Source organism: Macaca nemestrina, chromosome X (genome assembly GCF_043159975.1).
Source record: "Macaca nemestrina isolate mMacNem1 chromosome X, mMacNem.hap1, whole genome shotgun sequence".
NCBI classification, from domain to species: Eukaryota; Metazoa; Chordata; class Mammalia; order Primates; family Cercopithecidae; genus Macaca; species Macaca nemestrina.
In genome coordinates this window covers 90,414,227-90,427,569 of record NC_092145.1, presented here as the reverse complement: position 1 = coordinate 90,427,569, position 13,343 = coordinate 90,414,227, and the positions used below count along the sequence as shown (strand labels likewise).

Here is a 13,343-nt window from a genome sequence, read left to right as displayed (position 1 = left end):
AGTCCATATAAGGCCAGGATTCTTCTCTGGGAATTCTAAAAACTCTAGTTCTGGAATAAGGATTTAACTAGAAATGTTAGGGAGGAACTATTCCTCTACATTTTAAACTCTAGTGACAGTAAAGCAAAGAATGTAGGATGATTACTTCTGTTCATGCTGATGCCAGCAAAGAAATGCACGGAAAGGGAACTGATGAAACAAAATGTGTCCAAATAATATTAATTATCTCTTAATTGATTCAAAAAGCCATAGAATCATGGTTTTGCATTTTGATCTTTGATGTTCTCCTCCTATCCCTATCTGATGTTTCTGCAACTATGGAGCCTGGATGTGCTCTTTCCATTATCTAGACTCCCTGTCCTGTGCCTGGAATGGTCTTGCAATCAATAGTGCCTTTTCTGCTCTCCCACCACCTCAATGTCCCAGTCCCTAATTTATTTGGAAAAGTCATCTCTTCAATGAACTCTTTCAATCATATCCACCATCTAAGAATGGAGCAAGTGTGGAAATGATTCAGATATTCCTAGGATAAATTTTCTATTTTTTTAAGGCAGGGTCTTGCTCTGTTGCCTAGGCTAGAGTGCAGTGGCTTAATCATGACTCATTGCAACCTCAACCTCCTGGGCTCAAAGGAGATCATCTTGCCTCACCCTCCTAAGTAAGTTAGGAATACAGTTGTGTGCTACCATGCCTGGCTAATTTTTTAACTTTTGTAGAGACTAGGTATTGCTTTGTTGCCCAAGCTGATCTCAATCTCCTGGCCTCAAGCGATCCTTCTTCCTTAGCCTCCCAAACTGCTGGGATCACAGGTATGATTAATTTTTATCTTAACTGTTTTGTCACACTCAAGTCCTGCCATGGCAGTTCTGGAGGTATTACAAAATGCAATATGAATATATTCAACCTCAAGAAAATCAAAGATCTTCCAGTCAACATGAGAGATGTGTGTTTTGGTAGTACAATACTGATAATCGAGATCAGGGCCCAGGCAAACAATTGTGGTGAAACTGGGAAGGGTCGGGGGAAGGTAGGCAGACTAAGTCTGGGAAGAACTTCCCTAATTGGGTAAATAAGCCTCCTTTGACATCAGAAATAGTGTAAGTCCTCCATTCCAGATACAGTCCCCTGGATTTGAAATCATACCCAAAAGGAACAAATCTGGAGACATCTGTACTGTCTATAAATGCAGGTAGATAGGAGATAGGCTCATGGCACAGTACTAAAGAACTGGTTCCTAAACTGTTAGAACTGCAAGAATCCTTACTAATTATATAATCTAACCACCTCATTTTACAGATGAAGAAACAAGCCCGGAGAGTAAGAATCACTTGCCTAAGGTTACACAGCCAGTTAGCATCAGAGCTTAGTCTAGCCCAGCTCTCACTCCTCTTTTGACATTCTTATCATCACAGCACAAAAAGCAAGATACATATGGGGAAAGTTCAGTTTTAAAAGGAGGTATTAAGATACTTTTTTCATATACATACTCAATTCAATTTATTTTATACTTTTATGATAGTATTTACCATGTTTCAGGCATTGTTATAAGCACTTATAAACATTCACTTTATAATTCTTGTATCTTGACTTTTTAAAACTCTTTAAAAATATTCAAGGTATTATTTTATCTCTATTTTACAGATGAAGGAAGCGAGACACAGAAAAGTTAAACAACTCGCCCAAGGTTACAAAAGTAGTAAATGTTGAAGCCGGGATTTTAACCTGAGCAGACTGGCTCTAAAGCTTTAATCACTAAGCTATGCTGTATAAAAGAAGCATGTTGTACTTCTTATAAATGAAGAGGTCTAAGCATAAATCTAATGATTAAGATTAAATTATGATCTTTAGGATGGGTAAGGCATAAAGTAATGTTGGGGTGCTGAAGTAATTAGAAAACATTACTTACAGGTGTAAAAATAAACACACACACATGCCTGTGCATGCGCGCACACACACACACACACACACACACACACACACACTATATATATATATATATATATATATATATATATATACACCTAGGTAAAATCCTGTCTTAGGACAGAGAGATGGTCTAAATTAGTGCTGCCCAAGGTAAAGTCAATGAGGCCTTAGCATCAGCATAACCTGAGCCCTTTTTATAAATTCAAAATCTTATGCTTAAGATTCTGCATTTTTATCAAGTTCCCATATGCTACAGATACTGCTGGTTCTTGAACTACATTTTATGGATAGCAGGCTTTAAATTACTTCAAGATGCTAACAAACATAGTTCAGGAAGTTAGCAGAAACTATTCTACCTAAAAATAATTTAGCTAATCCCCAGGAATATTACAATGTAGAATAAAATGACTACGATGACCAGAGTCAATAACTTGAAAAAAGAGGAGTAATACAATTCAGACCACAAAAAGATTATTACAATAGGTCCTTTGAAGAAAAGGTTTTACAGCAATTTAAAAATTATACTTGAAATTTCAAGAAACTACCATATAGACAGCATATATGCACAACTCTTTAAGACCCTTTGATACTTCTTCTCATGAACATACCCATGTTTCTTTCCGGGCTGCACCAGAAGCCTCCACATAGATCAGGTGGGTTGCAGTAAGATAAAGAATCCCATTAGCTGGTTTCTTACTCACATAACGATCCACCAATTTCACATTTTCTACCTGTTATTGGAGTAAAAAATACTGATTAAGTTACCAACTCACCACCTGTGATTGAAGTGGGGCCATTCAAAGCAAGATAAATGCTGTTAATTTGCTACAAAACTTGAGTTTTTCCAGTTCCTACCAAGGTGGCAAACTAGTATGATCCGTATTACCTTTTCTGAAATCAGCACTGGAAAAACTATGAAAGTGAGAGGAAAACCTGTATTCTAGAAAAGATAAAAATTCTAGACAAAGTTTACAAGATGAGGTATGTATAACTGGAAACTATATAGAACCTGAGAGCTTGCTGAGGTACTTATCTTGTTGGAAGAAGGTACAGCTATTGTATGTGTAAAAAAATCAGTAAGGGTAAATAACATGAAGATAGATCTTACATTACAGGGCAAGAATAGAATAAAACAGAAAAGGAGAAAAACAAAACAAAACAAAACAAAAAAGGAGTACCATAAATAAAACACATAAAAAGAAATGCCAGAATTAAATCCCAATATAAAAGTAATTGCAATAAATGTACATGAATTAAACTTACCAATTAAAAGAAAGACACAGACTAAAACAAAAGATTCAACAATATTCATACTAGAAGAGATATACTTTAGAGTCACAGACAAACTGAAAATAATAAGATATGCCAGGCAAATATAAACTAAAATAAAGCTGAGGTAGCAGTCTCAATATCTGACTAAATAGAATTTACATGACAAAAATCAATAGGACAAGAAGACATAGCCATCATAAATATAAACATATTGTATAATACAGTCTCAAATTATATCAAGCAACTAGCAGAACTGCAAAGAGAAAAGGAACAAGTGAATATGGATACTTTAATACTCTTCTTAGGAACTGATAGGTCAAGCAGACCAAAAAAAAAAAAAAAAATCAAATGAAGATACAGAACACTTACACATTACAACTAAAAAACTCAAGCTATTATATACCGAGTAGGACTCTATATCCAACAAATTGAACATTCAAGACAACAACAACAAAAAAATTCTAAAAAGAGACCATGATTACAGCCGTAAATGAAACATCAATAAATTCCAAACGTTGAATATCATACAGTTTAGGCTCTCCAACCACAATGCAATAGCACTGGAAATTAATAACAAAATAATAGCCAAAATTTAACAAATGTTTGAAAACACAATAGCTTATTATTAAATTAACCTTGAGTTAAAAAGAAAAAAGAAAGGAAACTAAAAAAGATTTAAAAGTGAATGATAATAAAAACATAAATAAAAATTTGTAGGACGGAGTTAAACAAGAACTAAGTAGTAAATGTACAGCAGTAAGTTTATCATGAAATGAGAAAGGTTAACGACATACTAGTTAAACAGTCAATGTAATGGAAATAGCAAAATTACAGAGAAATAAGATGGTAAAGGACAGAAATTTAAAACCAGAGAATCCTCCTCCACAGATACACACACACAGCCTGAACAGAAAAGATTAACAAACCAGAATTTAATTATGTCAAAAGGTTAATAGGATAGATCGTTGCTAAAAAAGAGAAAAGATGCAAATAAAATACAGAATGAAAAAGGGAAAACATAAAAAGTTAAAACTATGAGTATTATGAAAAACAACATGCTAATAAATTGGAAAACTTACAAGAAATATTTTTAAATATCAAGAAAAAAATAAAATGGCAATGGTAGTCAAAGATTTTCCCTAACAAAACCCTCAGGTCCAGACGACGTTATAGGTATATTCTACCGAACTTCCAAAATATAATTAATTACTACCTTATCCAATTGACTCCGGTCACTGGAAAAAAAATAAAGTTACTCAGTCCATTTTATGAGGGCAATTTAATCTTGATTCTAAAATCAAATAAAGACAATTATAAAGTAAGAAAGTTTAGGGCTATTTCATTTATGAAATATAGACACAAAAAATGCTAAATAATGTTAATGAATCCAACAGTATATTTTTAAAAATACATTTTGATCAAGTGCAGTTTATCACAAGAAAGCATGGGGAGTTCAACATCAGAAAATGTCAATGTAATATATCAGCAAGACTAAACAGAAAAATTATATGCTTTATCTCAATTGATACAGAAAAAGCAGCATTTAATATAGCTTAATTCTATTTATAATGATAATCCTTAGTGAACAAGGAATAAAAGTAAACATCCTTAACTTGGTAAAAATTATATACAAAAAACCTACAAAGAATGTTATGAATAATGAAGAAACTAACTGCATTAATTTAAAATCATGAACACGACAAACTTGACTCTATCACTGCTACTGTTTTAAATATCGTGGCTAAATACTATGAGGAAAGGGGGCGTGGAATTAAGAAATGCAAGGATCAGAAGGGAAGTTCTATATTTGGCACCACTTACAGAGAAGGTAATCATTCAACCAGAAAAAAAAAAATGAAAGAAAAGAATCAACCAAACTCTCAGAGCTAATATAAAAGAGTTCAACAAGGATACCAAATATAATATCAACCTACAAAAGTCAATAACATTTTCCTACACCAGCAATGACCACTTAGAAAACATAAAAATACCATTCATGATGGCAACAAAAATTATATAGAATCTAGAAATTAGCTTAATTAACCAAGCATATACAAGACCTTTACAGAGTAAACTTTAAAAGTCTAATGAAGGATATAGAATACAATCTAAAGAAATAATGTCTATGCTCTTGGATAGGACAACTTAATATAATAAAAATGGCAATTATCCCTCAAATTAATCTATAAATTCAATACAATTTCAATCATATTTCAAAGTGGATTTTCTAATTAACTTATTCTAAATTTACATAGAAGAACAAAACCCCACAAATTGCTAAATCAAACTTAAAACAAAGTAAAGAGGGTAAGATTTGCTCTACTAGGTATTAAAACATACTCCAAGCTGTGGGGAAAAAAAACCACCACCACCACCACCAACAACAACAACAAAAACCTCTAGTACTATTGCAAAAACAGAAAAATAAACCAATGGAAAAGGACCAGAGCTCAAAATCAGACTGATGTGAAAAATGGGAGTCTAACAGAGCATAAACATGGCACTACAAATTGACAGACCAAAGAGTATTTACTAGATGTGTTGGGGAAACAGTATTAGTACACGCAGTAAGATAAAGCCATATCCCTACCTAACACCATATACAAAACTAGATTCTAGATGCATCTATATGTAACTTTTACATAAAACTATAAAGTTATTGGAAAATGCAGAGTACCTTGGATCTGTGAACAGGGAAAGACTTTTTAAAAATTAATAACAGAATGGGAGAAAATAGGTGCAACTCCTAAAACTAACAAGGAATTATTATCTAGAATATACAAGGGACTTTTGTAACTCAACAAGAAAAAGAGGCCCCAAAAGAAAATATATGAAGCATAAGAACAGGCAAGTTGCGTAAGAGACAATCCCAGAAGCATACAACCATGAAAAGAAGCTCAAAACATTGGGAATAAAATAAAGTTAAATTAAAATAAGATATTGCTTTAAGACTACAAGATTTGCAAAAACTAGAAAGCAAGAAAATGCCAAGTGTTGGTAGGGTTGAAGGCATATAGGAATCCTCATCCACTATAACCAGGGGGTTACAGACAGGTGGGGTCATTCAGAAGGGCAATCTGGAACTACTTAATCAAAAAAATATACATATATGTTTCCTACGACTCAGCAATTCTATTCCTGAAAATGGGCCCAAAGAAATGTTCATGTAGGTCTACAAGAGGACATGTAAGGATGAATATGTCCATCACTTTGAGAATAGTCAGGTAACATAGTCTGGATACTTGTCCCGACCCAAATCTCATGTTGAAATATAATACCCAATGCTGGTGGTGGGGCCTGGTGGGAAGTGAATGGATCATGGGGGTGAATTCCTCATGAATGGTTTAGCCCCATCCTTTGGTACTGTCCTCATGATAATGAGTGAATTCTTGTGAGATCTGGTTGTTTAAAGGTGTGTGGCACCTCTCACTCTTTTGGTCCTGCTCCAAACATGTGAGATGCCTGCTCCTCACCTACAATTTATGCCATGATTGTAAGCTGTCTGAGGCCTACCCAGAGGCAGATGCCTGTGTTATGGTTTCTCTACAGACTGCAGAACTGTGAGTCAATTAAACCTCTTTTCTTTAAAAATTACCCAGTCTCTTCCGTTCTAAGATGGCTGATTAGGAACAGCTACAGTCTACAGCTCCCAGCGTGATCGACACAGAAGACAGTGATTTCTGCATTTCCAACTGAGGTACCTGGTTCATCTAATTGGGACTGGTTGGACAGTAGGTGCAGCTCATGGAGGGCAAGTCAAAGCAGGGTGGGGTATCACCTAACCCAGGAAGTGCAAGGGGTGGGAGATTTCCATTTCCTAGCTAAGGGAAGCCATGACAGACTGTACCTGGAAAATCGCGACACTCCTGCCCAAATACTGCACTTTTCCAGCAGTATAAGCAAACGGCACACTAGGAGATTATATCCCGTGCCTAGCTCAGTGGGTCCCACGCCCACAGAGCCTTGCTGACTTCTAGCGCAGCAGTCTGAGATCAACCTGCAAGGCAGCAGCCTGGCAGTTGGAGGGGTGTCTGCCATTGCTGAGACTTGAGTAGGTAAACAAAGCTGCCAGGAAGCCCAAACGTGGTGAAGCCCACTGCAACTCTGCAAGGCCTGCTGCTTCTCTAGAGCCCAACTCTCGGGGGACAGAGCAAAGCTGAACGAAAGGCAGCAGAAACGTCTGCAGACTTAAACATCCCTGTCTGACAGCTCTGAAGAGAACAATGGTTCTCTAAGCACGGTGTTTGAACTCTGAGAAAGGACAGACTGCATCCTCAAGTGGGTTCCTGAACCCTGTTTAGCCTAAGTGGTAGACACCTCCCAGTAGGGGCCAAATGACACCTCATACAGGTAGGTGACCCTCTGGGATGAAGCTTACAGAAGAAGGATCAGCCAGCAATATTTGCTGTTCTGCAATATTTGCTGTTCTGCAGACTCCGCTGGTGATACGCAGGCAAACAGGGTCCGGAGTGGACCTCCAGCAAACTCCAGCAGACCTCCAGCTGAGGGACCTGACTATTAAAAGGAAAACTAACAAACAGAAAGGAATAGCGTTAGCATCATCATCAACAAAAACGATGTCCACACCAAAATCCCATCTGTAGGTAACTAGTATCAAAGACCAAAGGTAGATAAAACCACAAAGATGGGGAGAAACCAGAGCAGAAAAGCTGAAAATTCTAAAATCCAGAGCATCTCTTCTCCTCCAAAGGATCGCAAAATTGACCACATAATTGGAAGTAAAGCACTCCTCAGCAAATGTACAAGAACAGAAATTATAACAAACTGTCTCTCAGACCATAGTGCAATCAAACTAGAACTCAGGACTAAGAAACTCAAAACCGCTCAACTTCATGGAAACTGAATAATCTGCTCCTGAATGACTACTGGGTACATAATGAAATGAAGGCAGAAATAAAGAAGTTCTTTGAAAACAATGAGAACAAAGATACAACATACCAGAATCTCTGGGACACATTTAAAGCAGTGTGTAGAGGGAAATTTATAGCACTAAATGCCCACAAGAGAAAGCAGGAAAGATCTAAAATTGACACTCTAACATCACAATTAAAAGAACTAGAGAAGCAAGAGCAAACACATTCGAAAGCTAGCAGAAGGCAAGAAATAACTAAGGTCAGAGCAGAACTGAAGGAGATAGAGACACAAAAAACCCTCCAAAACATCAATGAATCCAGGAGTTGGTTTTTTGAAAAGATCAACAAAATTGATAGACCGCTAGCAAGACTAATAAAGAAGAAAAGAGAAAAGAATCAAATAGACGCAATAAAAAATGATAAAGGGGATATCACCACCGACCCCACAGAAATACAAACTACCATCAGAGAATACTATTAACACCTCTATGCAAATAAACTAGAGAATATAGAAGAAACGGATAAATTCCTGGACACATACACCCTTCCAAGACTAAACCAGAAAGAAGTTGAATCCCTGAATAGACCAATAACAGGCTCTGAAACTGAGGCAATAATTAATAGCCTACCAACCAAAAAAAAGTCGAGGACCTGACGGATTCACAGTCGAATTCTACCAGAGGTACAAAGAGGAGCTGGTACCATTCGTTCTGAAACTATTTCAATCAATAGAAAAAGAGGGAATCCTCCCTCACTCATTTTATGAGGCCAGCATCATCCTGATACCAAAGCCTGGCAGAGACATGACAAAAAAAGAAAATTGTAGACCAATATCCCTGATGAACATCGATGCAAAAATCCTCAATAAAATACTGCAAAACCGAATCCAGCAGCACATCAAAAAGTTTATCCATCATGATCAATTCAGCTTCATCCCTGGGATGCAAGGCTTGTTCAACATAGGCAAATCAATAAACATAATCCATCATATAAACAGACAAAAATCACATGATTATCTCAATAGATGCAGAAAAGGCCTTCAACAAAATTCAACAGTCCTTCATGCTAAAAACTCTCAATAAACTAGGTATTGATGGGTTGTATCTCAAAATAATAAGAGCTATTTATGACAAACCGACAGCCCATATCATACTTAATGGGCAAAAACTGGAAGCATTCTATTTGAAAACTGGCACAAGACAGGGATGCCCTCTCTCACCACTCCTATTCAACATAGTGTTGGAAGTTCTGGCTAGGGCAATCAGGCAAGGGATGTAAAGGACCTCTTCAAGGACAAGTACAAACCACTGGTCAACGAAATAAAACAGGATACAAACAAATGGAAGAACATTCCATGCTCACGGATAGAACCAATATAGTGAAAATGGCCATACTGCCCAAAGTAACTTACAGATTCAATGCCATCCCCATCAAGATACCAATGACTTTCTTCACAGAATTGGAAAAAACTACTTTAAAGTTCATATCGAAACAAAACAGAGTCCGCATTGCCAAGACAATCCGAGGCAGAAAGAACAAAGCTGGAGGCATCAGGCTACCATACTCCAAACAATACTACAAGGCTACAGTAACCAAAACAGCATGGCACTAACACCAAAACAGAGATAGACCAAAGAAACAGAACAGAGACCTCAGAAATAACACCACACATCTACAGCCGTCTGATCTTTAACAAACCTAACAAAAACAAGCAATGGGGAAAGAATTCCCTATTTAATAAATGGTGCTGGGAAAAATGCCTAAGGATACGTAGAAAGCTGAAACTGGATCCCTTCCTTACACCTTATATAAAAATTAATTCAAGATGGATTAAAGACTTAAATGTTAGACCTAAAACCATACAAACCCTAGAAGAAAACCTAGGCAATACCACTTAGGATATAGGCAGGGGCAAGGACTTCATGACTAAAACACCAAAAGCAATGGCAACAAAAGCCAAAATAGACAAATGGGACCTGATTAAACTAAAGAGCTTCTGCATGGCAAAAGAAACTACCATCAGAGTGAATAGGCAACCTACAGAATGGGAGAAAATTTTTGCAATCTACTCATCTGACAAAGGGCTAATATCCAGAATCTACAAAGAACTTAAAGAAATTTACAAGAAAAAAACAAGCAACCCCATCATAAAGTGGGCAAGGGGAATGAACAGACATTTCTCAAAAGAAGATATTTATGCAGCCAACAGACACATGAAAAAATGCTCATCATCACTGGTCATCAGAGAAATGCAAATCAAAACCACAATGAGATACCATGTCACACCAGTTAGAACGGCAATCACTAAAAAGTCATGAAACCACAGATGCTGGAGAGGATATGGAGAAATAGGGATGCCTTTACACTGTTGATGGGAGTGTAAACTAGTTCAACCATTGTGGAAGACAGTGTGGCGATTCCTTAAGGATCTAGAACTAGAAATACCATTTGACCCAGCAATCCCATTACTCGCTATATACTCAAAGGATTATAAATCATGCTACTATAAAGACACATGCACACGTGTGTTTACTGCGGCACTATTCACAATAGCAAAAGCTTGGAACCAACCCAAATGTCCATCAATGATAGATGGGATTAAGAAAATGTGGCACATATATACCATGGAATACTATGCAGCCATAAAAAAAGGATGAGTCCATGTCCTTTGAAGGGGCATGGATGAAGCTGGAAACCATCATTCTCAGCAAACTATCACAAGGACAGAAAACCAAACACTGCATGTACTCACTCACAGGTGGGAATTGAACAATGTGAACACCTGGACACAGGGCAGGGAGCATCACACATGGGGGCCCGTCATGGGGTAGGGGGCAGGGGAAAGGATAGCATTAGGAAAAATACCTAATGTAAATGACGAGTTGATGGGTGTAGCAAACCAACATGGCACATGTATACCTATGTAACAAACCTGCACATTGTCCACATGTACCCCAGAACTTAAAGTATAACTTAAAAAAAATTATCCAGTCTCAGGTATTTCTTTATTGCAATGTAATAACAGGCCAATTCAGAAGGTCAAATGTGGTGGGATATTATGCAGCTATTAGAAGCAATGGGTTAGACATACATACAGCAAAATAAATATGACAGTGAAAAAAGTAAGAAAGAGAATGACATACAGAAGGCATCACTATATAAACTAAAAATTCATGTGTATAAAACAACTATCATGTTTTGAAAGACACATTCTAATTCAAATCACATTAATCATATTAGAATGCTTGCCTGTGATGGGGGAGTGGAATGGGGAAAAAACAGGCTAATTAAATAAAAATGAGAGGTAGCTTTTCATGGACTAATGATGATAAGTACCAAGAATTGAGGAGTACGTGATGAACTCAATGCAATATACCTGAGGTTAGAAAAATAGAACAAAACAAACTAAAATACCACCTTTTCTTTTCAGAAACATGAGAAACAATCTTAGATATTTAAACGGTGTTGTATGATGTTGGCCTCTTTAACTCAGAGGTGAATGAGTGGTTCAGAACTCATGCTATTAACATGTATGTCCATACCCTTAGGTGTCATGATTTTCATTTACATACACACAAGAAAAGGAAAGGCAAGATGCCTGTGAACATAAAGTCGCCAGCCTAATGATCTTTTCATTTCATATATTCTCTTGTTGACATCCACAAGTCATTAGCCCAAAGTCTATCGGTGTGACAAATTATGTAGGCAAATTACATATAGCTAAAAGGGATAACACAAAAATGGCATCAGCTTTTTCCCTGAAGACATTTAAGAACAGGATATTCATTTATCTACTGAGGCCTTGATGCTTTCTTTTATACAGTCAAGTACCACATAACAACATTTCAGTCAACGATGTACCACAAATACAATGGTGGTGGGAGCAATAGATTATATACCATATAGCCTAGGTGTGTAGTAGGTTTGTGTAAGTACACTCTATGTTGTTCACACAATGACAAAATTGCCTAGTGAAGCACTTCTCAGAACATATCCCCATGGTAAAGTGATGCATGACTGTAACTGTAAATGTGCTCTAATTAGGGATCCTCAATATCCAAGACAGACCAGATATGGTGGATCAAGCCTGTAATCCCAGCACTTTGGGAAGCCAAAGTGGGAGGATTGCTTGAGCCCAGGAGTTCAACACTATCCTGGGTGACATAGCAAGAACTCGTCTCTACAAAAAACAATAAAAATAATTAGCCAGACATGGTGGTGCATGCCTGTAATCCCAGTTACTTGGGCGGCTGAGTCAGAAGGATCACTTGAACTCAGGAGTTTGAGGCTGTGATTGCACCATGCCACTCCACACCAGCCTAAGTGAGACAGCAAGACCCTATCTCAATCAATTAACAAATCAATCAATATCAAAAATATTCTCCTTATTATTCTTCTAAAGTATAAATACCTTATTTACATTTATAAGAAAAGCATTACAAGCTCAACAGATGAAGGAGCCAAAGAACATGAACAGATAATTCACATATGAGAACATAAAAATGTGATGAGTTAAATTTCACTAGTAATGACAGAAATGCTAAATTTAAATGACATGGAGCTACTATTTTATACGTATTAAATTTGCAAAACATCAAATACTGCATGGTTGTGGTAAAACTGCTATGCTTATACATTGCTGATTGCAATGCTATATCACTTTTAGAAAGCAATACGGAAAAACTGTCAAGAACATGTAAGTATGAACCAGTATCCTTTGACCCAATACCCCATTCTTAGCAGTTTATCCTCTGAAGTCTATCCTTATACATTGCTGATTGCAATGCTATATCACTTTTAGAAAGTAATATGGAAAAACTGTCAAGAACATATAAGTATGAACCAGTATCCTTTGACCCAATATCCCTACTCTTAGAAGTTTATCCTCAGAAAACCAAATTTATACACATGAGAATATTCCCTGAGATTCTGCCAATAATAGGAGAAAACTAGAAATACCTATATGTCCAATAATAGGGGAAAGGATTTGGTAAATTTAAGAACATTATATTAAAATTGACTATTAAGTAGATATATAATACTAAGGTTTCTAGATAGGTGCCTTTCACATATTAAGTGTCCAAAAAATTAATTAGATCTGAAATTTGGTGCTGTTAAAAATCTTTCAAGAACTGTATAAAAATACTTAACATAATAATAAATTTAAAAGTTAAGTAAAACTATTATAAATATGTTAAACAATGTCGGTATGCATACAAAGACTGAATGAGAACATAATGGAATGAAAACGGTAGCCTAAATGTAGAATGA

The 13,343-nt window shown here is 36.4% G+C and overlaps 1 protein-coding gene across 4 annotated transcripts in view; it reads right to left on the bottom strand.

Moving 5' to 3' along the window:
* Window positions 1-13,343, bottom strand: part of LOC105476709 (myotubularin related protein 8) — a 116,575-nt gene that overhangs the window by 81,328 nt on the left and 21,904 nt on the right. For 3 of the 4 annotated variants that reach the window (XM_011732891.3, XM_011732889.3, XM_011732892.3), the window contains exon 2: window positions 2,535-2,657. The exons of the other annotated variant lie outside the window; for it this stretch is intronic. In XM_011732891.3, the coding sequence (XP_011731193.2) occupies window positions 2,535-2,657 (123 nt within the window). The remainder of the gene's footprint in view (window positions 1-2,534; window positions 2,658-13,343) is intronic. 4 annotated transcript variants of the gene reach the window in all.